The following is a 27,765-nucleotide window of genomic DNA, read 5'->3' as shown; positions in this document are numbered from 1 at the left end:
CCGGGAGCTGGGCTAGCAGAGGTGCTGAGTCTGAGGCCAGCCTGAGCTACAGATGGAGACCTTGTCTCCATACAAAATGTGATGTGGTCCTAGTATAGACACCCAGCATGAGGCTAGGCAAATGTCAGATGCTGTTAAAACACTGATGCTTGGGTCAGAGTCACAGCTCAGTGGTCACCAGCATGCACTGCTCTTGCAGAAGATTGGATTTCAGTTCCCAGAAGCCTCATCGGGCTGCTGACAACTGCCTATAACTGAAACTCCAGAGATTCTGGTTCCCTTTTCTGCCTTCCTAGGGCACAGCACAGTCCAAATGTACAGTCCCATACACAGACACACGGACATACATAGAAATTTTCTTAAAATATAGTTGAAAGTGATTGAAGAAGACACCTAATGTCGACCTCTGACCTACACACACACACACACACACACACACACAGAACAATGGCCTGTGTGCCCTTTCCCACAGGCAAAGGCCTGATCTGTATCAAGTACTCAACATATTTCCGACACTGTGTTCCGCACAGATTAGCTCGCTCCTGTCTTCCGAATCTTCTCGCGAGGTATGTAGCAGTGGTTAGCTCACTTACAGATATGGAAATGAAACTCAGGAAAAGCCCCAAGTCCAGCCTGGGCTCTTGCCCTGCAGCCTCTGCCCCGTGAATTTGGTCCTTTGACACGCACACATCCACATGGAACTGCATGCGCTAGTCTGCCCTGCAGCCGCCACCTCTGGAGGTAACCCGCTGCCTGGCATCTCCCTTAGCCTCTGCCCTCTGACTGCCAAGGCTCTGTCCTCAGGTCACACCTATAGGCCGGTGGCCAAGGGGCATTGACCTTGGCTTCCGGGGAGCCCAGGGTCTGCCTGACAGATCAGTTTGGCCTTTCTCAGAGCTATGCCTGCTGCACCTCAGCCTTCGCCCATAGGTCAAGCGCAGAGCCATGCTTACAGAGACAAGCTGTGATCCGGACAAGAGCCAATCCCACCTCACAGGGGTCCCATAGCAACTCTCCTGCATATCAGATGTTTACATAACAATTAATTACAGTAGCAAAATTATATGTATGAAGTAGCAATGAAAATAATTTTATAGGTGGGGTGGGGGATGGGGGGGGGCATCACCACAACGTGAGGAACGGCATCAGAAAGATTGAAAACCACTGGCCTAGCCAGAAGCCATATCACTCAGTCACACTTCTCTTCCCTTCCTGGGGGATTCTAGCCATTGACTCTCTACTAAGACACACACACACACACACACACACACACACACACACACACACGCCTCCTCACTGAAAGATTCTAGGCAGGCTCTACCACTGAGCCCCTCACTGGGGGATTCTAGGCTGCGCTACCACTGAGCCACACCCCCAGCCCCTCACTGGTGGGTGTTAAGTTATGTCATCCCCAACATTCAAGATAATTTTTAAGTGAATTTTGAAGTCACAAGTGGTAGCTCCCGCCTATAATCCAAGCACTCCAGAGACTGAAGCATGGGTTTTAAGGGCCAGCCTAGACCCTGTCTCAGAAAACCAAAGGATAGAACAGATTTGTTGCTACAGCAATATCAGTACCTTTTGGCCAGCATGTTACACAGGGAGACTGCGCTGTGGCAGTCTAGAGGTAGCTGTGGTCCACGGGGACTGTGTGTAGAAATGAGTCCTGAGACGGGGGTCAGGAAATCTCCATGATTTCCGTGGGTGAGGCAGCCACCAAGCTCACCGAGACCAGCAGAGCTGTTGCCGAGAGCTTCAAGGGAGAAAGGGATGAGTTTCCCACTGCATGATGTGGGAACAGAGGTGTCATTTATTCCCTCGGGACCACACACTCCACCTTGGAGTTCCCAATCTCGAGGCCACTTCTCTGGCTGGTGGAGTGCCCTGCAGGCCCTCGCCCCCCCTTCCTGCCCATCCTTGGTTTCTCTAGATGTCTGAAATGTCTACGATGATTTTTTTTAAAGATTTATTTATTTATTATATGTAAGTACACTGTAGCTGTCTTCAGACACTCCAGAAGAGGGTGTCAGAACTCATTACGGATGGTTGTGAGCCACCATGTGGTTGCTGGGATTTGAACTCAGGACCTTTGGGAGAGCAGTCAGTGCTCTTAACCGCTGAGCTATCTCTCCAGCCCCCAAGTCTACGATGATTTTTATCTGAAATGTCTCCATTGTTGCTGTGCCATCCTGACACACGAGTGCAGAATATTAATGTATTTATTGAAAATAAAAGAAAGAAAAAGAGGAGGCAGAAGAGGGAGGGAAAGAGAAAGAAGGGGATGAAGAATGGAGGGAAGAGAGGAAGGAGACAGGAAGAGAGAGAATCTAGGGCAAAGAAAGGAAGGAGAAAATGAGGCAGACAGGGACGGGAGTCACAAGGGCACGCAGGTCTTGCAGCAGGCTGTGTATTCAAATCCTGGTTTCTCTCCCTGTGTGGTTTTGAACTATGCTACCTCATCCCCAGCCTGGTTCCTACTCTGTAAAATGGGTTTGAAGCTGGCAGCACTCAGGAGAGTCAGATGAGGTCAGCTCCAGCAGAACAGGGCTCTCAGCAAACTGGCAGACTTCTTCTGTGCGCCTGTGCCAGCGCCCTCTGATCTCAGCCCAGAACTCTCCTCAGAGTCTGACCCTTCACATGCACTTCTGAACTGCACGGTGCCCGAACTGTCATCCGACAGCCCCAGCTCTCATCCGACCCATCTCTTACATGTATGTGCTCATGTGTATGCATATGCAACAAACCACCTTGTCTGTTGAAGTCTCTGAAAGTCAGAGACATATGGTATGTGTGTGATATGTGTGTGGTGTGTGTGTATGTGTGTGCACTGTATGGTGTGTGCTATACGTGGTTTATGACATGCGTGGTGTGCACCATGTATGGCTGTGGTGTGCACAAGTGTGACGAATTCTGAAGCCAGACCACACAAGGTGTTTGCCTCCCTCCTCCACTGTCTTGTCGCCGTGAGACAGGGTTTCACTGAAGTGCAGTTCAGTTTTGTCTAAATTAGCTGTCTGTCAAGCACTAGGGATCTGCCTCTTCCCCCTCACCACACATGCACCCAATGCTAGTATTACAGGCCTGGGCAGCCAGGCCTGGATTTGTGTGTAGGTTCTGGGGATTTGAACTCAGGACCTCACACTTGCAGAACTTACCCACTGAACCATCTCCCCAGCCCCTCACCCAGTTTTTTGGATCTGAGCTTTTCCAAGTCAGAGTGTTTTCCCTTAGTCTGAAAATAGTGTCCTCCCGTCAGGCTGGGCTCCACTGGAAACCTGCCCTTCCCCCCAGGAGCCTTCTCAGTCATTCTCATCACCTCGGCCTTCCTCATTCAGTTCCAGACACAACTTCTTTCACACTAATCCTTCTGCTGTGATGCTCGCTCCTCCCTTTTACCACTTCCTCTCTCCTGCTGACCTGACCCCTCCCCATCAACACGCCCTCCCCGTCACCACAGCCCCTCCCCCATCTCCATGCCCCTCTTCCATCACCATGGTCCCTCCTCTATCACCACAGCCCCTCCCTCCCCATCTCCACAGCCCCACCTCCATCACCACGGCTCCTCCCCCATCTCCACAGCCCCACCTCCATCACCACAGCCCCTTTCCCATCACCACAGCCCCTCCCCCATCTCCACAGCCCCACCTCCATCACCATAGCCCCCCATCACCACGGCCCCTCCCCCATCACCACAGCCCCTCCTCCATCTCCACAGCCCCACCTCCATCACCATAGCCCCCCATCACCACGGCCCCTCCCCCATCACCACAGCCCCTCCTCCATCTCCACAGCCCCACCTCCATCACCATAGCCCCCCATCACCACAGCCCCTCCTCCATCACCACGCCCCCTCCCCATCACCATGGCCCCTCCTCCATCACCACAGCCCCTTTCCCATCTCCACTGCCCCTCCCCCATTAGCTTGATCCCTGTGAGGAGCCTGTTCCCTGTCTCTCATACTCTCTGCTGCTCTAATGGGACAACAGGCACTTAAACTGTCCCTGCGTTACTTGGGACCTGTGAACAGCACCCTCCACGGTGTCTCTGTCTTGGGTTGGACTTCTTTTTGTTTTCTTGAATGTTTTGTTGTTTTTCTGAGACAGGATCTCATTCAGTAGCTGACACTTCCGTGAATTCACTTGTAGACCAGGCTACTGGAACTCATGATAATTCTCCTGCCGTAACTTCTCCAGTTCTGGGATGACAGGTGTTAAGTCACTACACTGGATTCCATGTTCTGTTCTCTAACATACTGATAGCCTGCTTTCATACAGCCGGGACATCCATGCCTGTGGAACAGTCCTTGTCAGTGGAATGAATGAGACAAACACAGGAACAGACAGTTCTAAGCCAGGTAGGCCAGTGCAGCAACAGGGCTCTAGAGACCCAGGAGAGCCTTGAATCCCTCAGACCACCACTGCGCTCTAGAACTGTCCACACGTCTGTCCTGTATGCAGTTACCTTCACTCTGGATTCAAACACAGCCAGGGTGATGGATGGGTGGATGGATGGATGGATGGATGGGTGGAAGGATGGATGGATGGATGGATGGATGGATGGATGGGTGGGTGGATGGATGGGTAGGTGGATGGGTGGGTGGATGGATGGATGGGTGGGTGGATGGATGGATAGATGATGGGTGGATGGGTGGGTGGGTGGATGGATGGATGGATGGGTGGGTGGATGGGTGGGTGGATGGATAGATGGATGGGTGGGTGGATGGATGGGTGGGTGGATGGGTGGATGGATGGATGGGTGGGTGGATGGATGGATGGATGGGTGGGTGGATGGATGGGTGGGTGGATGGGTGGGTGGATGGATAGATGGATGGGTGGGTGGATGGATGGGTGGGTGGATGGGTGGGTGGATGGATGGGTGGGTGGATGGGTGGATGGATGGATAGATGGATGGGTAGGTGGATGGGTGGATGGATGGAGGGATGGATGGATGGATGGGTGGGTGGGTGGATGGATGGGTGGGTGGGTGGATGGATGGATGGATGGAGGGATGGAGGGATGGATGGATGGATGGGTGGATGGATGAAATGACAGACAGGAATGGTAGGTGAAAGAAGATGCTGACTAGAATGATGGACAGATGGAATAACAGATGGATGGCCAGACAGATGGAATGGTGGATGGAAGATAAATGGATGGAATCGATGGATGGATAGAATGATGGACGATGGAATAATGGGTAGATGGTCAGACAAATGGGTGGAAGGAATGATGGACCCAGGGTCAGACAGACAGGTGGCATGATGAACAGGTACAAATGATGAATGGATAGAACAATGGATGGACGACCAGACAAATTTTTTCTTTAATGAGTTGAAACTGGGGCTGGAAAGATGGTTCCATTGCTAAGAGGGTTTGTTGTGTCGCCATGAGGATGGGAGTTTGGATTCCAGGCCTGAGTAGCCCAGCAGTCCACCTCCACCTCGACATATGCAACTCTAGACCTTGTGCCTTCTTCTGGGCTCTATGAGCAGAAACGTGTGCACACCAGTACACACACACACACACAAATACATCTTTAAGTTTGACGTGGGCTGCAGCTGCTGGGAACCAGACTGGGGTCCTCATGCTTGTGTGCGCGGCAAAGCATGCTACTGGCCGCTCGAGCAATCGCTCCAGCCCTCATTTCTTTTTGAAAGATTCCGCCAAGTCTGGAAAAGGGACCAGAATGGAGTGAAGGAGGCGGGAAGCAGCAGAGAGCCGGGGCGTGGCTGCTGCCACCAGCCTGAGGGCTGTCAGTGGGGCCTGGGTCCAGCCATGACTGCAGGCGGCGCCTGCCTGAGGGCCCGCTCTGCTGCCTGCTTTCCTTTGCTTTTCTCCTGACAGCCTCCCCGGAGGATTCTCCCAGGAAATGCTTTCTAGCTCCTCCGTGTTTCTAGTTTTTCCATGCCTCACTTCTGTCATGAAAGAGCTCAGAGGAGAAAGTAACTTTCTTTCGGAGTGTGGGGAACTCTGACCAATCCCTCTTTCCTCTCCTCTCTCTCCCTGTAACTGCTGCCCCCGGAAGTCGAGCTTTGATCCTCACCACCGCTCCCAGCCAAGTTATGACCGTCCTTCTTTCCTGCCTCCTGGACCTGGCCTTATGCTCCGGCAGAAATCTATCGGTATGTCTCCCAGAAAGGACCGTGGTGGCCCAGGGGCACATGAAGGACTGTCTAGGTTTGGAAATGTGTTGTAGCACCACGTGTGACCCTGTTTGGACGGGGTCGGGTTTGGATGAGTTCCAGCTCTGCTTCTCGTGGTCTCTTAGCTGTGTGACCGGCATCTAGAAAGCCGGAGTTTTTGGTGTCCGGAGGGAAGGATTGTTGGTAGCAGACGGATAGTAAGTGGAGGCAAATACTTGTTGAGGGAGAAGCTAACTGCTTCCTGAGCGTATCTGTGTAAAATAATAGCCTTTTTTCCCCTCAAGCATGCTTTAAACTCAGTCCAAGTCACACCATTATGATGGACTCAGACCTTTGAATAATTAGGAAACGGCGCCCCCTCCTGGCCGGAGGATGAAATTCCACTGAATTTCTCTTGCGCCTCTGCTGATTGCGGTTGTGCAGCGCACAGCTTGTATGCAGAAGGAGCTGGGCCTGTCCCTAACTCCTCCATTGGTCTTGCGTGTCTCAACAGGGGCTGCGGAAGACGACAGACCCTACCTAGCACCCCCAGCCATGAAATTCAGTCGTAGCCTGTCAGTCCCCGGTTCAGAGGACATACCCCCTCCACCCACTACATCCCCACCCGAGCCGCCCTATAGCACACCTCCCGCCCCCTCCTCTTCCGGCCGCCTCACTCCCTCGCCTCGGGGAGGGCCCTTTAACCCCAGTTCCGGGGGTGCCCTTCCCGCCTCCTCCCCGGCATCTTTCGATGGCCCTTCTCCTCCTGACACCCGTGGTGGGGGCCGAGAGAAGAGTCTGTATCACGGTGGAGCCCTACCCCCTGCCCACCACCACCCACCTCATCACCACCATCATCACGCCCCACCTCCCCAGCCCCACCATCACCATGCGCATCCTCCTCACCCACCGGAGATGGAGACAGGAGGCTCCCCCGACGATCCCCCACCTCGATTGGCCCTGGGACCCCAGCCCAGCCTTCGAGGCTGGCGAGGTGGAGGACCCAGCCCGACCTCGGGGGCCCCATCACCTTCCCACCACAGCAGCAGCGGAGGCAGCAGCGGTCCTACTCAGGGCCCCGCCCTGCGCTACTTCCAGCTGCCCCCGAGGGCGGCCAGCGCTGCTATGTACGTACCAGCCCGCTCCGGCCGCGGCCGCAAGGGCCCGCTGGTCAAGCAGACCAAAGTGGAAGGCGAGCCCCAAAAGGGCAGCCTCCCTCCCGCGTCCTCTCCAACATCCCCGGCGTTGCCTCGGTCTGAACCACCTGCGGCCGGGCCGTCGGAGAAAAATTCCATCCCCATCCCTACCATCATCATCAAAGCCCCATCCACCAGTAGCAGCGGCCGCAGCAGTCAGGGAAGCAGCACGGAGGCTGAGCCCCCCACCCAGCCCGACGGCGCGGGCGGCGGCGGATCCTCGCCTAGCCCTGCACCTGCCACGTCCCCTGTGCCGCCGTCCCCGTCGCCCGTGCCCACCCCCGCGTCACCCAGCGGCCCGGCCACCCTGGATTTCACTAGCCAGTTTGGAGCAGCCCTAGTGGGCGCGGCGCGGAGGGAGGGAGGCTGGCAGAACGAAGCCCGGCGGCGGTCCACGCTGTTCCTGTCCACCGACGCAGGAGATGAGGATGGAGGCGACAGCGGGCTGGGCCCGGGGGCGCCCCCGGGTCCCCGGTTGCGCCATTCCAAATCCATTGATGAAGGCATGTTCTCCGCCGAGCCGTACCTCCGGCTGGAGTCGGGGGGCAGCAGCGGGGGCTACGGGGCCTACGCAGCGGGCAGCCGAGCCTACGGGGGCAGCGGGAGCAGCAGCGCCTTCACCAGCTTCCTCCCCCCGCGGCCCCTGGTACATCCGCTGACCGGCAAAGCCTTGGATCCCGCCTCTCCCCTGGGGCTGGCCTTGGCCGCTCGCGAGCGGGCCTTGAAGGAGTCCTCGGAGGGTGGGGTCACCCCTCAGCCGCCTCCGAGACCTCCGTCACCACGCTACGACGCCCCACCGCCCACCCTTCACCACCACTCGCCCCATTCACCCCATTCGCCCCATTCGCCACATGCGCGTCACGAGCCAGTGTTGCGCCTCTGGGGGGACCCCGCGCGCCGGGAGCTGGGGTACCGGGCAGGTCTAGGGAGTCAGGAGAAGGCCCTTACCGCCAGTCCACCCGCAGCTCGCCGCTCCCTACTGCACCGTCTGCCCCCGACGGCTCCCGGGGTCGGGCCGCTCCTGCTGCAGCTGGGGCCGGAGCCCCCAACTCCCCATCCCGGGGTGAGCAAGGCCTGGCGCACCGCAGCCCCCGAAGAGCCCGAGCGGCTGCCTCTGCATGTGCGATTCCTCGAGAATTGCCAGGCCCGGCCTCCCCCAGCTGGCACGAGAGGGTCCTCCACTGAAGATGGGCCTGGGGTCCCACCTCCCAGCCCTCGCAGAGTCTTGCCAACCTCTCCCACCTCCCCGCGAGGCAACGAGGAGAACGGCCTTCCGCTACTGGTCCTGCCACCGCCAGCCCCTTCGGTGGATGTGGACGACGGCGAGTTCTTGTTTGCGGAGCCGCTGCCTCCACCTCTGGAGTTTTCCAATAGCTTCGAAAAGCCAGAGTCGCCTCTCACACCCGGGCCTCCCCACCCGCTGCCTGACCCTCCCTCCCCCGCTACCCCTCTACCCGCAGCCCCACCTCCGGCTGTGGCCGCAGCCCCTCCCACCTTGGACTCCACAGCATCCAGCCTGACCTCTTACGACAGCGAAGTGGCCACGCTGACCCAAGGGGCTCCCGCGGCTCCTGGGGATCCTCCTGCACCAGGCCCGCCGGCCCAGGCAGCCCCAGCTCCCCCAGCCCCGCAGCCAGGCCCTGACCCTCCACCTGGCACAGATTCTGGAATTGAGGAGGTGGACAGTCGGAGCAGCAGCGATCACCCGCTGGAGACCATCAGCAGCGCATCCACGCTCAGCAGCTTGTCCGCCGAAGGAGGAGGCAACACGGGGGGCGTGGCTGGGGGCGGGGCCGGGGTGGCCAGCGGGACGGAGCTCCTGGACACCTACGTTGCCTATCTGGATGGCCAGGCCTTCGGGGGCAGTGGGACTCCTGGCCCACCATATCCCCCTCAGCTCATGACTCCTTCTAAGCTCCGGGGCAGGGCACTTGGGACTAGTGGAAATTTGAGACCCGGTCCCAGTGGGGGACTTCGAGATCCTGTCACCCCTACCAGCCCCACTGTCTCTGTGACCGGAGCTGGAACAGATGGGCTACTGGCCTTGAGTGCTTGCCCTGGACCCTCAACGGCAGGTGTGGCAGGGGGTCCCGTGGCGGTTGAGCCAGAAGTCCCGCCTGTCCCTTTGCCCACTGCCTCATCCCTGCCTCGGAAGCTACTACCGTGGGAGGAGGGTCCGGGACCACCGCCACCACCCCTGCCAGGGCCCCTGTCCCAGCCTCAGGCCTCTGCCTTGGCCACGGTCAAAGCCAGCATCATCAGCGAACTCAGCTCCAAGCTCCAGCAGTTTGGTGGGTCTTCTACCGCGGGAGGAGCTCTGCCGTGGGCTCGGGGAGGCAGCGGGAGCAGCACAGACAGCCACCACGGAGGAGCCAGCTACATCCCAGAGAGGACCTCCTCCCTGCAGCGGCAGAGGTGAGCAGGGACCTGTGGCTGGTGGGTGGCTATGGCAAGTGCTGGAGCCCAAGGTCCCCATAGAGCCTCGGAGTTAAACAAAAAACAAGCTGGGCTGTCTTGCAGGAATCGGACCTCTAAGAAGCACACTTTCAACTCCATGGTCACCATAACCCATGGCCCAAGATGAATGGCTACCTGTGTTTATTTTGTTTTTGATGGTCCTGGAGATCAAACCTAGGACTTGAGGCACGCTAAGCAAGTGCTCAACTACTGAGCCACTGCCACAACCCCCTCAGTGGGGAAGTCTAGAGGGAGGCTCTACCACAGAAACACACCCCAGTCCTTACTGGGGAGTTGTAGGCAGGGGTCCAACCACTGAGCTATACACACCCCCAGCCTTATTGTGTCTGGATTCAGCGTCTAACTGTCTAAGTTGTTTTGGCTGGCCTTGAGCCTTGTAGTCCAACTTCTAATCCTCCTGCCTCAACTTTCCCTAGTAACTGGAATGACAGAACAATATCACCAAGCCTAGCTACAAAATATTAACAGCAGCAACTGGGGTAACTGAAGGTGTGTGTGCTGCTTTACGGCAGCAGGTAGATGCCACACGCACCACCACCCCCCTGCATAGGAGGAGAGGACACTGTACCTACTAGAAAGGGATTGGGCCTTGGCTACCAACAGGATAGAGGAGAGCTGGGGTAACTTTGGAAAACCTAGCACCCAGTAGATGGGAAGATATAGGCCTAGGCGGAAGTTCCCCAAACACTTCTTAGTTGTGCTCTTAGTTGTGAAGCCGTGACCCATGCTAACAATGGCTAGCCTGGGTGGGGGCAGGGGAGCCCCTTCATTTACTTGGACAGGGAGGGGAGTTTGAAGTCCTTCCTCTCCATCTGCAGAGTGCAGATTCTCTTCCCTGTGGACTTGACAGGCCTTGGAGCTATGAAACAATTCACTCTTATTATCCACGGGCGGATGGAAGGCTGCGTTCAGTCACCAGACACATAGAGTAGACACAGCCGTGTACCTTGATGGGGAAGGAGAGGGGCCGCAGCTGACAGGCCAAGACAGATCCGGTGCCCATCCCACTCGCTCCGAGTTTGTTAAGGTCCAACTGCTCCACTTCCAGCCCCTCCCTGGGGGATTCCAGGGGCTCTACCACTGCACCACACCCCTAGGCCCTCACTGGGGGGAGTATAGCCAAGGGCTCTACCACCGAGCAACACCTCATGCTAGACAGTAGGCATAATAATTACAGATAATCCCCACAAAACAACCTAAGAATTGGCTGGTTACAGTTATCTCGGATAAGGTCACCTGGCTGTGTAAGGGCCCAGTGAGGCACCCAGTGGGAACAGCCCGTTCAAAGGCCCTGTGGTGCGGCCACGATGAAGGGAGCTCAAGGGATGAGGGGAACCTTTTTCTCCCCTTGTTTCTTCTCTTTCATCTCCCTCACCTCTCTCTCTCTCTGTTCTCTGTCCCATCCCCCTCCATCTCTCTCCCCCCTGAATGCCCACCCTCTATTTGTTGTTGTTTTGTTTGTTTCTGTCTCCCTGTCTTCCACTCTGCTACAACTGACCATAACCAAAAAAAAAAAAAAAATTAAAAAAAAAATTAAAAAAAAAAAAGGCAGTATAGAATAGTGGTTAAGAGCTCAGACTTTGGTGACTTCTAACTGGGCTCTGCCACTCCCTGGCTGTGTGTCCTTAGGCAAGTTTCTTAAGCTCTCTGTGCTCTTGACGATAGTAGTAACTGACCTTCCACCGGGGCTGTTGTGGGGATTAAATTGAGATGTGACTCAGATCGAGGCCTTGAGATCGAGGCCTGGCACACTATGAGCGCAGCAAGTGGTGGTGGGTGTTATTGCTATCAGTTAACGGTTCTTTTTCTTTCATCTCTCTCGGCTATCGCCCTCTCCCTGTCCTTCTTCTTGCCCTACACTCGTCCGACCCTCCCTCACCACCATCCCATCTTCTCCACCGCTCTGCCCCACCCTTGTGTCTCTCCCTCTCCATCGTGACTTCGGCCTCTTTTCACCCCCGCCCTCAACACTTCCTTCCAAACCCTCTCCCTCCCCCTGTCGCCCCCCACCCCACACCCCTTGTCACATTCCAGGCTCTCCGAAGACTCCCAGACCTCTCTCCTCTCCAAACCCGGCAGCGGCATCTTTCAGAACTGGCCTAAGCCCCCTCTGCCACCACTCCCCACCGGATCTGGGGTCTCGTCCTCCACAGCCGCAGCCCCAGGAGCCACTTCCCCTTCAGCCTCATCTGCCTCAGCTTCCGCCAGACACCTGCAGGGTGTGGAATTTGAGATGCGGCCTCCGCTGCTCCGCCGGGCGCCCAGTCCCTCGCTGCTGCCTGCCTCGGATCACAAGGTCAGCCCAGCGCCCAGGCCCTCCTCTTTGCCCATCCTGCCTTCAGGACCCCTCTACCCGGGCCTCTTCGACATCCGTAGCTCTCCGACCGGAGGGGCAGGAGGCTCGGCTGACCCCTTCGCTCCGGTCTTTGTGCCACCACACCCGGGGATATCTGGGGGTCTTGGAGGAGCCTTGTCTGGGGCCTCTCGCTCCCTATCGCCCACCCGCCTGCTCTCGCTGCCCCCGGACAAGCCGTTCGGCGCCAAGCCTCTAGGGTTCTGGACCAAGTTTGACGTCGCCGATTGGCTGGAGTGGCTGGGCTTGTCAGAGCACCGAGCCCAGTTCCTGGACCACGAGATTGATGGCTCCCATCTGCCCGCCTTGACCAAGGAGGACTATGTGGACCTGGGCGTGACCAGGGTGGGCCACCGTATGAACATTGACCGGGCTCTCAAATTTTTCCTGGAGAGGTGATGGCTGGCCTGGACGGACCAGCCCGTCCATAGGACCCTTGAGCCCGCTGACCTCTTGACCTCTGACCCCTCTGACCATCATTCTCTCCCCTCTCCCCTCAGGGGGCCAGGGACTCTGCTAAAACTGTGCCCGGGCCCCATCTCCCCAGGCCTAACAGAGGTCCCCAGGTGGACCGGATGCAGGCCAGACAATGGCACCTCGCAAGAGGTGGGCAGCTGACACAAGACTGCAAGTGGAGTAGAGGGGGGATTAGAGAAAAATGAGAAAGGGGTACTGAAGAAGGAGGGAAAGGCCGACTGTGGGTGGGGGGGGGACAGACAGAGCCATAGAGGGTCAGCCCAGAGCCTGACCTGATGGGGTCCTGGGAAGGTGTGCCCTCGGATTCCATCATTCGCGCCCCTCAAATAACCCTTTTCACCTCTCCAGGCCCCTCAGCCTTCCTCCTCTCTTTGGCATACTCAGCTGCCCAGCCCCCTGCCTCTTGCACGCCTGTTCCCCTCCCTGGCTGCAGTTTTTGCACAAGCTTGCCCCCTGGCTGTCTTGCACACCTGCGAGGCCCTCCGCTCCCCAACACACTGCATTCTTTATTTTTTTTTTTTCCCTCAAGCACCACCGCCTTTGCTAGCGCGCTCTCTGCACACTCGCTTCTGGGGGAGGGGGGTTATTGCACCCTTTATTTCTCTAGCCACCCTGGACCCATGTTGCAGACACACATGGGACTTCCCTTCCCTCTCCCGCCTCCCACAGCCCCTGGCCACACCTGCTCTCCGCGCACGCACGCGCTCTGTGCACACTCTGGCCACGCCTCCCTTCTCACACCCAGGGCCACTCTCCTGTCCTGCCGCCTCTAAGCCCTGACTCTCCCGCTCACGGGGGCACTCCTGTGCCAGGCCTTCTGTTTTCTCTGACACTTCGCACAGCCCTCGCACTCATGGCCCTGAGCTCTCTTCCAGAAGTTTAATCCTTCTCCCTCCCCCAACCCCTCCCACTCCCCATCCCCATTCACTTCTGTTTTGTTTTGTTTTGTTTTTTTGTTTCCTGAGAAAGGGTTTCTCTGTGTAACCCTGGCTGTCCTGGAACTCAGAGATCACCTCTGCCTCCCATGTGCTGGGATTAAAGGCGTGCGCCACCACGCCCGGCTCATTCTGTTCACTGTTAGCCCTGCTTCTTGTGTTCCCTGCACACTTCCTCTTCTGCACTTGCCCTCCCCCGCCCACCCTCCGGTCTTTTCTTTCTTTCTTTCTTTCTTTCTTTCTTTCTTTCTTTCTTTCTTTCTTTCTTTCTTTCTTTCTTTCTTTCTTCTTTTTTAATGGTGCTCAGGTATGGGATGTGCTAGCTGCGCTGTTCTGGTCGTTCTAGATGACTCTCCCCAGTTGCCCTGCAGAGCCTGGCCTCTTTTTGGTTGGCATACTCGCCTCTCTCTGCACCCTTAGCCAGTCCTCTCTCCTCTTTCCCTGCACCCACCTCCTCCGCTTTCCCTAGGGAGAGGAGACCCTGCGCATGCACGCCGGCTCCCAGCTCACTAGGCTGTCACCCGGTCCTGTCATTCTTAGACCATTGTCTGTCTGTCCATTCTGCACGAGGATCCCCTCCTCCTCCCCCAACCCTTTCTTCTCTGCCAGACTACGCCCCCATCCTTACAGCATGGCTCCTCCCTCCCCGCACGTTCCCCCTCTCTGCTTCTGGGGCTTGGGAATTTAAAGCCACCTCTCCTCCCCCAGGTAGCCCCCTCCCCTGCTGTGGATAAAAGGGGGGAAGGCATCGCCCTCAGGTTCCCCCCTATGTTCAGCTGCCAAAGAAGGGAGCTCCCCTCCTTCCCCCTACCCCATTCCCTATAGCTGCCCCAGGTGCCCCTGGGGCGCTCCGTCCACGAGGGGAGGGCCAGCCCCCTCCCCTCACCACGTCAGGGAAATGCAGGGAACCTGTGGGAGGGTCACGGGAGGGGGGAGGGGTGGCAGGGCTGGAGAGTAGGTGGCGCTGGGCCCCTACCCGCCCCCTCCCCCTGGTCGGATGCCCCCCGTCCGCAGGGGGCCTGCGCGGTGCCTGTCTATCAAGGGCTTGTTAATTCCGGATGGGTGCCGCGGGGTTGGGGAGGGTGTAGGGGGTGGGGGTGGGGTGAAGGAGAGGGGAGAGGGAAGGGGGAGGGACTGGATTGGGGAGCGGGGTGGAGAGGAGAGACCAAGCAAAAAGAGAAACAATAGCAAAAGAAAAAAATATACAAAGCAAAATAAAAATTAAAAAACAAAACCCTAGAACACACAAATCCAAAAGGGGGGAAAACCTGAAATAAAAGCCCTAGAACTGTCTTCCAAGGGGGCGGGAGGGGACTTGAAAGGAGTTGGGCTCGTTCTGCAAGATCGCAGGGCTGGGTTGTGACCAGGATGGAATTTCTGACCGAGTGGATGACAGTGGAGGTTCGCCCCGCCCCCCACGCCCAACACGACTTTGCCGAGAGAAATGGCTTTTGTATCAGGTCATTCTTTATAATTAAACTCACAGTATCCACCCCCTCGAGCCGGCCCCGCCTCCTTCCTAGGGAGGCCACGCCTTTTCGTTTCGCCGGGTCTGGGGACGGGGCGCAGCTGGGACCCGCCCCCGCTGTGCGTCAATCTTCGTCGGCAGGCTCCGCCCCGAGGGCTTCGAGCATGCGCCTTCGGACCAGGGAGCGGCGCAGGTGCAAACGGTAGTCCCCCAGCAGTAGATCGTCGTGGCGCACCAGTGGGTGCGCTATTCCACGGACGCTGAGCCCCGAGCGCAGCAGGCGCGAGCGCGTCTGGAAGTCTGTGACGGTGATGAGCCACCTGCGGGCGAAGCGAAAACCGAAAGACGACTTTGGGTTCACCGTGGACGCCTTCGCTTGCGGGCGCCACTGCGGTCTTCTCAGCTGGATCTTTCACCTCACCAGCGATGTGCCAGGTCCCGCCCTTCTCAGACTCCGCCAGAAATGCCATTCAACATAGGACCTGCCCCCTCAATGTCATCCTGACTCTGACTCCGCCCTAAATGCTACTCAGCCCCGGCCAGCCCTCCAATGCTACCTTCATTATGATTTTTATCAAAAGTGCCGCTTAACCTAGCACCCGTCCCTCTGAGTGGTTCTGAGCCTCAAAATTCGCTGTTCCCTTTCATCTTGACCTCACCCTCTCACTCCAGAACCCGCCTCTTCTCCAAATCATTCTAGGCTGCAAGTCTTTCAGCGGCTTTTCGCTCCACCCCTCACTGCCTCTACACTCTGACTTCACCCACCAGCCTCCTCTAGGCTCCGCCCCTCACTGTATTCCCTTTTTTGGTGATGCTAGGCCCCGCCCCTCTCCCACCCTCGCCCTGACTCCGCCTCCCACCTCCATTTACCGAGCATTTAGGCTCCCCGGCTACACCCCTCCCAATTAGGTCCCTCAGCCTCTCACCCTAGACCACTCCCACGCATGGGCTCACCTGTCCCTGCGGCCCGCGGTACCGCAGATGACATTCATATTCTCGTAGCGGATGCTGCTCACGCGCCCGCTTTCCATGGCTCCGGGCAGCTCAGCCTCCAAAGCTTGCAGCACCTCCAGGTGCGTGAAATCCTCCTGCGTGGGGATGCGACAGCTTCAGCCCTTATCTCCCAGGTTGGAGCCTGGTCCAGACTCCACCTGCAGAACCTCTGGCTAGGTTATGAGACTCTTGTCAAAAGGGGAGACCACAGGTGTCTCTCGGGTGTGAAGGCATCTGCCACTCGAGATCGGTCTCAAAAACTAGACTGATGACAGTTTCACCACCCCCACAGGGAAACCCTCCAGAGACCAGCTATGGATGGTGCTTTACAGTTCTGGAAGCTTCTATTTGAACCTGTGATCTCAAAGTTAAGGGAGTGCAGTTATCAGAAGGAGTTGTTTGATGAGCTGTGCTGATCACTGGCCACAGGGACAAAGGAGGAAAACAGATGCCCACGCATGTAAAGTCGCCGGTGATGGGCTGGCTTGCCGGCTTAGTGGGTAAAGGCGCTCACTGCCCCATCCTGATGCCTCGAGTTCAATCCCTATAACCCCTATAAGGTGGAAGAGGAGACTTCCTCCTGTCAGACATTAGGAGAGCCTGGAAGGCCTCTTCCTCCCACCCATATACTGACCAGGCCTGCTTAGCTTCTGAGCTGCAAAGAGATGCCTTGTACCCAGGGTGGCACACTGGGGTCCCTTCCTTAAAGGTACCAAGGCAAGGAGAGATGAAATGGGGACTTGTCCCCAAGAGACGAGGACAGCAAACCCCCCATGAAAGTGTAATCACATAGACACCTAAAGGGGGGGCCTTAAGGCTTGTGCCTAGTATACAGTAGGTGCCTCTTAACATCAGACACAAGCAGCCATGCTCGTGTGTGTGTGGAGAGGTAAATTTGTTTTTTGCTGTTGTTCCGTTTAAGACAGGAGCTCAGGTAGTCCAGGCTAGCCTCAAACTCACGTTGTAACTGAGGCTGACCTTGAACTCCTGCTCCTCCAGACTTTGCTGCTAGAGTGCTGAGGTAATAAACACGCACTACTATGCCTGGTCCTTAACCTGAACCATGTGGAGAGCTGATGGCCACTCACCGAAGTCTCCATGCAGAGGCAGAGGGGCTGGGCAGAGGGCGGCTCTGAGAACTTTCGAATACAGGGGAGCTCCCGATCCAGCGCCTCATATTCTGAGATGACCTGCCTCAGGTACTGTTTCCTGTGTGCGTGGGAGAGAGGGGAACAGAGAGGGACGGAGGGGAAGGAGAGAGGGGGAAGGGAGGGAGGAAGAGGGAGCACAAGGCAAGGAAAGGGACTCTCAGGTCAGGGGCTGCTACTGTCACCTCTGCAGGAGCTGTCACAGGTGAGGGGGCCGGGGAGTACTCACGAGGATTTGGCAGGCCTGCCCAGGCTCCGAGACATGGACTCCTCCATAGACTCAAGATCAACAAGGAGGGATCCTAGTAACACAAGAACCCAGTGTCACCCGCCAAGAGCCCTTTGAGGCCATAACTCTTCAGAAGAGAATCACCCAGCAGTGCGCACACCACAGCACTACACAAAGTCTGAGATACCATCTGGAAGCTACAAAATCCACCCTTCCATTGTGGCGCTGAGACTGTTTCCTGGTTAGACACAGCTGAAGGGAACCAGCAAGAGAAAGCACCACTCTGCACCAGACAGTTTGTTTTCAGGGTTTTGTTTTTTTTTTTCATGTATGTAACTACACTTTCCGCTGTCTTCAGACACACCAGAAGAGGGCATCGGAACCCAGTACAGATGGTTGGGAGCCACCCTGGGGTTGCTGGGAATTGAACTCAGGACCTCTGGGAGAGCAGTCAGTGTTCTTAACCGCTGAGCCATCTCTCCAGTCCTCTGTGCCAGAATTAATAACAAACTCCAGCCTGCTGGTTGGAACTTGACTGATAAGTTCCTCACGTGTGACCCCGTTCTTGCCAACCTTATCATTCGCTGATGGGCCTCTCCTTCCCCTTGGCACACGTGAACGACTCTCCCTCTTTGCTTCGGCCCAACTGAGAGCTGGCTGTACAGGCACCTGGGTGTCTCGCCTCCCTGACCAGCTCCTCTGTGGCCTGGCAACCAAGTTCTCACCAACGGTATAAGCCGAGAGCGAGCACTACAACTTTAGGGTCGTCCACATAGAAGATTATCTACGGGCTGTGGTAGCGTGCGATCCTGTCAGCACAGCACAAGGAAGGCTGTGGCAGGGGGATTGCCATAAGCTCCAAGGCAGTCTGGGCCACACAGTGACTGTGGGTCAGCCTGTGCCTCACAGGAAAAGTGTGGGGAGGAGGGCGAGGTGAAGGAAGAGGAGGAGGAGGAAAGGGAGGGAGGGAGGAAGGAAACTGTGCTTGATGCTTGGCTCCTTCCTTCAGATGGGCTGGGATGTGGGTGGAACAGCCTGGCTTCAGCCATGTTGGGACATGGGCCATGCAACAGTGGAGCAGGGTCTTAGGCCACCAGTTGTCCTGTAGAGTTCAAACGTCCCACAACGCACTCTTTGACACAAATGAATGTCTGCCTCTTTTAGGTTCTAGTGTTTCAAGGCAGAAGACAGAAGACTTGCCCCTGACAGCCCAAGGCTCCTGGCCTAATGATTACCCCTGCCATCAACTCCAGACAGGGCCACTCTAGAGCAAGACAGCAAGATGAGAGCACTGTGCAGTTACATCTTAGCAGAGACCAGACACATAACGGTTAAACACATAAACTACAGAAATCATATAACACCCCCACCTGGCCTCAGCACCCTGTGCTTAAAGCCCCCAGGTGCTCCATCTTGCATTTGAAATAACACAGCCCCTTGGTGGGCGTGTGCCCTTCCAGATGTGCTGTGGGAACCTTGTTTGACGGCAGCATTCCCAGGCCCTTTGTAGCCCTGGCTGTCCTGAAACTCGCGCTAAGGACCAGGCTGTCCTTGACCTGAGAGAGCCACCTGCCTCTGCCTCTGCTGCTGGGACTGCAGGGTGCTCCAGCGCCTGCCTTCATCTGCATTGTAGCAGAGCCATGCTTTACCGCCTCTGTTTCGTCCGCCCTTCTGTCACACTTCACACACAGACGCTTTCGTGATGGTGCTGGGACTCAAAGCTGGGGCCTTTCAATGTGCTTGGCAGGAGCTCTGACCCTGAGACAGGACCCCAGCCCCTCCCTGGGGGGTCTAGGACAGCACTTTCTTGTTACTGTATACGTCTCATCACGCCATGCCTCCTGGTCACTTGAAGCAACACCACGCTGTTCCCGTGTCACTGAGCTGACGGATCTCCCTGAGAGTACTGCAGAATCTCTCTCTCTCTCTCTCTCTCTCACACACACACACACACACACCACATGTACGCACACTGTACTTTGCTCAAGTGTACCATACAGGTGCATTTACTTTAATTAACTACCCTAATTCCACAATATTTCATAATTGGTTGTCACATTTCTGAGCAGCGTAGGGCCATTTTCTCGTGTGTGTTGTGTGTGCATGTCTGTATGTAATGTGGGTCTTGGGGTTACCTTTTCTTCACATTGTGTGAAGGTGTATCTCTGCTTTTTTTTTTATTTTGTTTTTTTTTTTTTTTTTTTTTTTTTTTTTGAGACAGGGTTTCTCTGTGTAGCCCTGGCTGTCCTGGAACTCACTCTGTAGACCAGGCTGGCCTCGAACTCAGAAATCCGCCTGCCTCTGCCTCCCAAGTGCTGGGATTACAGGCGTGCGCCACCACCGCCCGGCTATATCTCTGCATTTTTATTTGTTAATTTTTATAAATACTGTGAGGTCAGACTGCCCTCACCTGCCTAAAGGCACTCCAGAATTGTAACAATTGGTTGTAATAAAGATCCGAAGGCCAATAGCTGGCCAGGAGTGGAGGGTGAAACTTCTGGGGGAAGAAAGGGACCCTGAAGAGTCAGAGAATGGACACAGGTAAGCAGGACAGACCGCAGTGGAGCAGAGAGGCACAGAGCTAGCCATGGGGCAGGTGGGGGCCAAGATAGTCAAGTTTAGGATGGCCGGGACACTGCCCTAGCCAGAGGGCTAAGTTGTAAACTATATATAAGCCTCCGTGTCAGCATTATACCAGAGGTTCCAAGGGAGTCCCGCTCTATGCGTGTGTACATGCCTTTGTGTGTGCACAGGGTACGGAGGTCAGAGGCCAGCCTCGGGTGTTGCTCCTCGGGCACTGCTCACTTTGTGTTTTGAGGCCGCATCACTCACTGGACGGCCCCAGGGATCTACCTGTCTCTGCCTGAGCAGTGGCGGCTTTGCAGCTGTGTGCCACCACACCTGCTCTGTTGTTGAAAGATTTGCTCTTAATTCTAATTGTGGCTGAGTGTGTGTGTGTGTGTGTGTGTGTGTGTGGCCCACACACATGTAAATGCCTGCAGAGGCAGGAGAGGACATCGGAGAGGGCATTGATCTTCTACAGTGGTGGTTAGCTGCCTGGTGTGGGTACCAGAAAGCAAAACTCTACAAGAGCTGCGAGCCACTCTACCGCCCATTTTGTTTTGTGTAGCATGGGTTCTGGGGGGTTGAACTGGGGCCCTTATGCACACTGACTGAGCCATCTCTTACCCTTTGAATGGTGTTTTTAGGCAAGATCTCAATCTATAGCCCAGGCTGGGTTTGAACTCTTGGTGATCCTCCTACCTCAACCTCCTGAGTGCTAGGACGGTAGGTGTGCATCGCCGTACCCGGGCCACAGCTGTAGCGTGCTTTTGCTATCGATCATTGTCATTTCAACTGTGTTTTACTTTTAATTTTGTGTGTGCACGTAAGTGACATACTTATGGAGGCCAGAAGGGGGAATCAGAGCCTCAGGAAGTAGAGTTGCAGGTGGGAGGGCACCCCCCCCCCCAGGTATGAGTGATGGGAACTGAGCTTGGGTCCTCTCAGAGAGCTGCAAGCACTGAGCCATCTTTCCAGGTAAAGCCTCAATGTTCCTGCCCTAGAATCCAGCCGAGTACCAGGTGCGGAGCTAGGCCCGGTTGAGTGTTACCTGGAAAAGTCCCGGGGATGTGCGTTGCATCCATTGTGTAAACTGCTTGACTCTTTGTCAAACCCGCTGGAAATTAAAACAAAAAACCAAGCAAATAGATTGGGACCTAAGCAGGGATTTGTGTCTGGATTTAGACACAAGAATCTAAATATGTGCCACGCAGGAGAAGCTCCTGGGAGATTCGTGGATACGTGTCCTTAAAGAGTCCCAGCAATTTGGATGGGGCTAAGGAAGTGGCTCAGTCAGTGGTGTGCTTGCCTTGTGGTGACAACTGGTTTTAATTGTGGACTTGACACACAATATAGAATCACCTTGGAAGGAAGTGTCGGCAAGGAACTGCCCAGATCAGGTTGTTCTGTGGGTGTGTCTGTGGGAACTGGTTATGCTAACTGAGGTGGGGAGCACACCCACTGTGGGCAGCACCATTCCCTGCACACAGGATCTAGATGGTATGAACAAGGGACAGGGACAGCAAGCAGAGCGCCAGCTTGCGCTCACGGATGGATCCATTGTTCTATGCTCGCCAGTCGTGTGATACGACCAGCTGCTTCTGGTTCCAGACACCTTGACTTCCCTGATGTCATAGACCTGGGATTGTGAACCAAATAATCCCTTTGTCTCTTAATTTTTTTGAGGGGGGGGGGGGTCAAGGTATTTTGTCACTGCAACGGGAAACAAACTAAGACACTACTCAGACATAAATACTTAAGTGTGATCCCCAGATCTCATGTAAGAGATGGACATAGTCAGAATATAGGCCTATAAGCCCAGTGCTGGTGAGGTGGAGGAAGATCCCTGGGGCTCACTGGTCAGTCGGTCTAACTGAACCTGTGAGGCCGGTGAGAGATCCTATCTCAGAAAAGAAAGTAGTCTGTGCCTGAAGAGGACACCTGATGTCAACTTTGACTTACACACACACACACACACACACACACACACACACACACGGTGTACACTCACCACTTCACACACACACACACACAAGGTACACACTCACCAGTTCACACACACACTCACACTTACTCACCAATTCACACACACACGTACACACCCACCAATTCACACACACACACTCACACTTACACACCAATACAGAGATACAGCTAAAATCAAAATTGGTAAAAATGAGATTGTGCCTGCAATTTATGGTCTGTGTCATAAAACCCCCAAATGTAATGGGGTGCCCAAGTGGAACGCAATCAGGAAACTATGGCTCACATCGAGGCTAGGTGTTGTTAGGAGAAGTGAGTTCATCAAACTATTGTCCTAATCTTGCCATAGAGTGTAACTCTCCATAATAAACTCTCTGAATTTCTGTCCTGATAGCGTAAAGGGAAATCTACGCCCTGCAAGTTTGTGTTTGGTCGCTTGGACGACACGGCAGTAAACCTCTGTAAAGAACAGAAAAGGGGATGTTAAAAACATGCCAGATGTTTCTAAGCCAGATGTTTCTAAGCAAGAACAGTGTTTCCAATCCCCATATCTCTGCGCCGAATTGGCAAAAGTATCTTATCCAAGGGTAGAGCACCTTCATGCCTTTTCCCAGCACCACACACATGTACACAGATTAACAGGCCTACCGGCCACAGTCTTATCATCCCAGCTATTGAGAAGACTACACAAGGAGTTCGAAACTTCAAGGCTGGCCTGAGCTGCAAACTGTGACCATGACTCAGAAAACAAAAGGCTGGGCCTGTATATCAGCAATGCAGCACCTGCCTAGATCCCCAGTGTCTTAGTCACTTAGTAGCACTGACAGGCCTGTCACAGCAGTATCCTGCTTCCCGGTACCAACTTCTGTCTTAGTCGCTGCTCTGGGGCTGTGGAAGCACATCACAGCCATAGACACTTTAGCTGGGGCCTTGCTCAAAACTTCAGAGGCTTAGTGCATTGTCATGCCAGTGCACACGGTTGCACGCACAGCCCTGGAGCAGTCGCTGCAGTCGCCAAGAGCTACGTCCTGACCCACAAGCAGGAAGAGGGGTGAGGCGGGCATGGGCTTCTGACACCACAGATCCCAACCCTAGAGACACAGATTCTTCAACAGGACCAGCTCTGTTGGAATTATAGTAGCTGCTTTGTAACCAGGAGGTAAGCAAGACAGTTATGTGGTATGCCAAGGAACTGTATCTCAAATCAAAACACCAAGAGATGAAAGAAACTGGGTCCCTAATGGTGCCACTGGACTTAATGTCTCCGTGCTTGTTGTGTAGAACAACGCCATTTCTACTTTTACAGTTTCGTTTCTGTTACTTAGAGCCACGCAGAGTCTTCTTGGGGTGACACTGAGCATTCGGGAAGTGAACTGTGCCGAAAAGGGTTGCAAGCCTGGGGCTGACCTGAGCAAGAGACGCCTATAGTCTAGCTGTGTGCTGGGAGGACTCCCTGGAACCAGGCAGAGCCCAGGTAAAGCAGAGAGACTTAACGAAGGGAAGACCAAGGAGCGACGGTTTCAAGGGGGAATAGACTCAGAGGCGTTGTTGAGTTCCAGGAGCTTCATGGGAACTGTAGTTCTAGGCCCAAAAAATATTAGCGGGGGACACTGCAGCATTTCATGGCAAATTCTTTGTAAACCGAAGGTATTTGCCAGGGAACTGCAGAAGGTGAAGGGAACGGAGTTCTAAGTCTGAATATTAGCTAGGGAACTGCAAGTGTCGTCATGGGATATGTAGTTTTAGGCCCAGAAGTAGTAGTGTTCAGTTAGCTGCAGCACTTCTTGTTAAAAGATTATTAATTAGCCCGGTTACTGCAGAGGCTGTTGGGAAATGTAGTTCTGGACCCAGAATACTGGCCAGGGACCTGCAGAGTCCGGTGAGAAATGTAGTTCGTAGTCCAGGGGTCAGCAAGGCCTTGTGGGAAGTGTAGTTTTGATTTCAGAATGTTGGCAAAGGAGCCTCTTGGGAAAAGTAGTATGAGATCAGAGTATTAGCAGGAGAACTGGAGCATCTTCTGAGAGACGTAATTTGGGGCTTCCCACACTGGCCAGAGACTTGCAGAAACCTCCACCCCCAGGGCAATGCGATTCTGTACCCAGAGTACTAGCCAGTGAAAGGCAGGGGCTCCTGGGAAATGTAGTTCGAGGCTCGAGGACCAACTGTGTGGGAATGCCGGTTCGCCGGCCCCCAGACCTGCTCACCTGTCTCCCTGTGCGAGCCAGGGGCGCCCAGGCTGGGGGAGATCAAAGGCTCCACCTCTGGCTGCATTCTGGAGAGGCGGGTCGGGGGAGGTCCAGGAAGATGGGGCGAGGTGCTTGCACTGGGCCACACACCCCAGCTCTTTCCCTGGATTCCTGCTTCTTGCTCTTTGAAACCACGAGGGACAAACACGGAACTGGAAGGCTGAGACCACAAGGACACGCGCTTTCCCCTAACCTCCGGGACTCGGTGTGCGCCCCACTTCCTGCTTTCCTGCATCTCTACTTCCGTCCCCATCTCTTCTTGTCTCATGGCCTCTCTTTCTTCACTCCTCCTGGACCATCCCTGTCCCCGGTATTCCCAGTCCTCTGTCTGCCCCCCTCCCAACCCCTGGTTCCAGTCGTCCTCCTCATTTCTCCCACAAATCTCTGCCCTCTGCCCCGCCTCCCTGGCCTTTTTCTCCATCAACTTCCCCAGCACCTCCCCAGCCCCCCAGATTGCCCCCTCCTCATTGCAGTCCTTCCCCAATCTTGTCACCCTCTCTGAGCCTCCCTACTTCCCGTTTCCCTTCTTCCAGGCCCGTTCCTCAGTCTCTCTTCCATAGCTGCTTCTGCCTCCACCCCGCCTCCCCGCCTTTCTCTTTTCCCCTCTCTGAGTCCACTTGCCCTCTGCTCAGCACCAGCTAGACTCCTGGAGACAAACAGAAACTGAGTTCTCTAGGGGGGGAGGGGACGGTAGGCAGGGTCTGGTTACCATGGTGCCGAAAGTGCGAGCAGGGCCGGGGCTCTTATTCCTGAATGTGAGAAAGTGGCGCTGAGTGTCAGGCTTGGGGCTTTAGCAGGCAGGTGCCGGGGAGACTGCCCTTTGCGAGGTCGGAACTGTGAGGCGCGGAGCTGAAAACCTTTAGCTGTCTCGTCTAATCATCCCCAGGCTCACTTTTGGTAGTTTATGTCTCTCTCTTAATAACTGCCTAAGCAAACCAGTCTGGTCTTGAACTCACTCCCTCATCCAGGCCGGCCCTCGCCTTCCAGGGTCGGAAATGATAGGACTGTGTCACCACGCCCTTTCGGAGGTTGGAGATCCGACCCTCCTTTCCAGGTGGTCTTTGTTGTTCCTGCTGCTTCCAGAGCCAATCAATCCAGTTTGAGAGCACACCCTTTCTCTTTCTCTAAGGGTAGGCATGTCACCTTGCAGATACAGAACTTACCAGAAGGCAGAGGTGGGAGGGAAGACAGCCTAGCTTCATCCAGCTGTGCCTGAAGCTCTCAAATTTTGTTAGAAATTGAGAAACCTAAAAAAAGAAAGAAAGAAATTGAGAAACCTAAACTTCGATCAATTTAGCTGGTTTTGGTTGGTTGTTTTGGGAGGGGGGTTGATTTTTAGTTTTTTTTCAACACAGTGTGCTCACTATGTACCCCACCCCCACCCCGAACTTACCATGTAGACCAGGCTGGCCTACACACAGTTGGCCTGCTTCTGCCTCGAGTGCTCGGATTAAAGTTGTGCCCCGCTATGCCTGACTGTTACTGGCCACTTAAAAAGCTCATATCCTTCGATGGTCTCGTTCAGTCTTCTGTAACCATGATCTCCAACGTTTCTTCTGGGGATGGGTACATCCTCCAATGCACACAACCCTGGGTTGGCGCCAGTGATCTCTGCATACATGTGGTTCAGGGATTTGAACACGTGTCCTGTGTACGCTGTTGTGTTAGAAGCACGGCTCCAGACAGCACACCAGACCAAACAGTTCCACGTGATGTTTACTGTAGGAGAGAAGGGCTAAGGTGGCAGCGAAGGAGAGGTGGGGGAGGGGAGGAAGGGGGGAGAAAGAGAGAAAGAGAGAGAGAGGTCAAAGGGGTCTTCCTTTTATTTGGATAGTGACATAGCCGCAGGTAAAGGTGAGAGGTGAGCCAAGTGGATTCTGGGAATATGGGGGCGGTTGCCTTGGCATCAGTTGTTGGGGGTCGCTGTTGCCTAGGTGTGATGTCACTGGGTTCGGATCAACATACACAATGCGACTACTCTGCTACTTCCCTGGACCTTCCCTTTCTCTCGTTCAGCCATCTTTCCCAATTCCATCTCTGTAGGACAAGGAGCATGTTTGACTGCCATGGTCACAGGAACACCTAAGCCCTCACTCTCACTGCCCAGAGACATAGGCATTGAATGAATGAATGAATGAATGAGCGAACCTCTTGTGTCTAACAGTGCCACCCCAGACCAGTGAACCTTGCCCCTCCTATTCCTTGTGAGACTATAGTATGTAGAAGAGAATACAGGCTCAGACCAGGCAGGGCAGCCTGGAAGGCGGAGCAACTGATACCAGTCTTACTTTCTGTTGCTGTGATAAAACACTGTGACCTGGGTGGAGAGATGGCTCAGCGATTAAGAGCACTGTCTGCTCTTCCAGAGGTCCCGAGTTCAATTCCCAGCAACCACATGGTGGCTCACAACCATCTGTAATGGGATCTGACGCCCTCTTCTGGTGTGTCTGACATATCAGTGTATTCAGATGCATATACAATTAAAAAAAAAAAAAAAGACTTTTAAAAAACCACCATGGCCATGGCAACTTAGAAAAGACTTATTTGGCCATATAATTCCAGAAGGATGAGACTCAGTGGTGGGAGCGAACCGTGGCTGCAGGAGCAGAAAGCGGAAGGCTCACATTTTAACTGCTCAGGAATCAGAGAGCAAACTGGGGATGGCCCAAGTCTTTTCGCTCTCAAAGCCTGCCCCCAGAGACACACTTTAAGCAGTGCCACACCTAAACTCCCCAAGCAGTGCCACAACTAGGCATCAAGTATTAAATAAATGCCCCCAACCATGGAGAGCATCTCATCTCATTCAAACCACTACACTGACGGTCTCTGAGATCAGGGTCCTCAGCTCTTGTCAGCGAAACTGGCTCAGTGGTAGTTCTCGTTCCTGGTTAGCAGTGTCAACTCCACACTGCTTCACAGTCATCTGAGAGAAGCCTTATTTCAGGAACTGCCTAGCTCAGATTGTGGACTGTTAGTGGCTGTTGCAAGACCCGGCCCACTGTGGGCGGTACCATTCCCTAGGTGGGCCTGGGGCTTATTAGACAGCTAAGGAGAGGCACGGGTCTGCGAGCAAGCTACAAAGCAACTTTCATCTATGGGTCCCCCTCAGATTCCCTCAGTAGTGGGCTGGGCCTTGGAAGTATAATCTAAATGAGCTCTTTCCTTCCTTAAGATGCCTTTGGGCCGGGCAGTGGTGGCACACGCCTGTAATCCCAGCACTCTGGGAGGTAGAGGCAGGTGGATTTCTGAGTTCAAGGCCAGCCTGGTCTACAGAGTGAGTTCCAGGACAGCCAGGGCTACACAGAGAAACCCTGTCAATCTAAATGAGCTCTTTCCTTCCTTAAGATGCCTTTGGTAACAGCATTTTATCACAGCGATAGAAAAGCAGCTGGAACAACTATCAGTTCTCCAAATTCAGCTCTCTTTTCTCTCTGGAATCCAACCTAAGTTCTTAAAAACAAACAAACCATTCAATCAATCAGTGGGATATACACAGATGCATACATATGTTTCATTTATTATTTGGCAGTTTCTTACATGTGTATATTGTATGCTGCTCACACTCCGGCTCTCAGA

General features: G+C 54.8%; 2 protein-coding genes across 2 annotated transcripts in view; one reads left to right on the top strand and one right to left on the bottom strand.

The window, feature by feature from the left end:
* The window catches only part of Shank1 (SH3 and multiple ankyrin repeat domains 1), a 49,627-nt gene extending 35,371 nt beyond the window's left edge, over positions 1–14,256 (top strand). The window contains exons 21-23 of the mRNA XM_052164419.1: positions 6,025–6,121; positions 6,636–9,732; positions 11,830–14,256. Coding sequence (XP_052020379.1) covers positions 6,025–6,121; positions 6,636–9,732; positions 11,830–12,547 — 3,912 coding nt within the window. The 3' untranslated portion in view covers positions 12,548–14,256. The remainder of the gene's footprint in view (positions 1–6,024; positions 6,122–6,635; positions 9,733–11,829) is intronic.
* A 653-nt stretch (positions 14,257–14,909) lies between these two features.
* On the bottom strand, positions 14,910–24,381 carry C1H19orf81 (chromosome 1 C19orf81 homolog). The gene is made up of 5 exons (XM_052178829.1): positions 24,148–24,381; positions 17,399–17,471; positions 17,110–17,230; positions 15,983–16,116; positions 14,910–15,348 (listed from the first exon to the last, which is right to left on the bottom strand). Exons 1-5 carry the CDS (start codon positions 24,212–24,214, stop codon positions 15,153–15,155), a joined length of 591 nt encoding a protein of 196 aa, XP_052034789.1. The 5' UTR covers positions 24,215–24,381; the 3' UTR covers positions 14,910–15,152.
* Between the last annotated feature and the right edge of the window lie 3,384 nt (positions 24,382–27,765).

Source organism: Apodemus sylvaticus, chromosome 1, assembly GCF_947179515.1.
Source record: "Apodemus sylvaticus chromosome 1, mApoSyl1.1, whole genome shotgun sequence".
In the NCBI taxonomy this organism is placed as follows: domain Eukaryota; kingdom Metazoa; phylum Chordata; class Mammalia; order Rodentia; family Muridae; genus Apodemus; species Apodemus sylvaticus.
Note: the sequence above shows the minus strand (reverse complement) of the source record. Positions and strands in the feature narration are given on the sequence as shown.

What these genes read in the sequence shown, in the direction of transcription:
- C1H19orf81 (XM_052178829.1), bottom strand. Translation starts at nt 24,214, where the DNA reads ATGCAGCCAGAGGTGGAGCCTTTGATCTCCCCCAGCCTGGGCGCCCCT. An exon ending in GGCAGGCCTGCCAAATCCTC is followed by an intron (nt 17,231 to 17,398) that starts GTGAGTACTCCC and finishes CCACGCACACAG; the next exon opens with GAAACAGTACCTGAGGCAGG. An exon ending in ACCGCGGGCCGCAGGGACAG is followed by an intron (nt 15,349 to 15,982) that starts GTGAGCCCATGC and finishes CTTCGCCCGCAG; the next exon opens with GTGGCTCATCACCGTCACAG.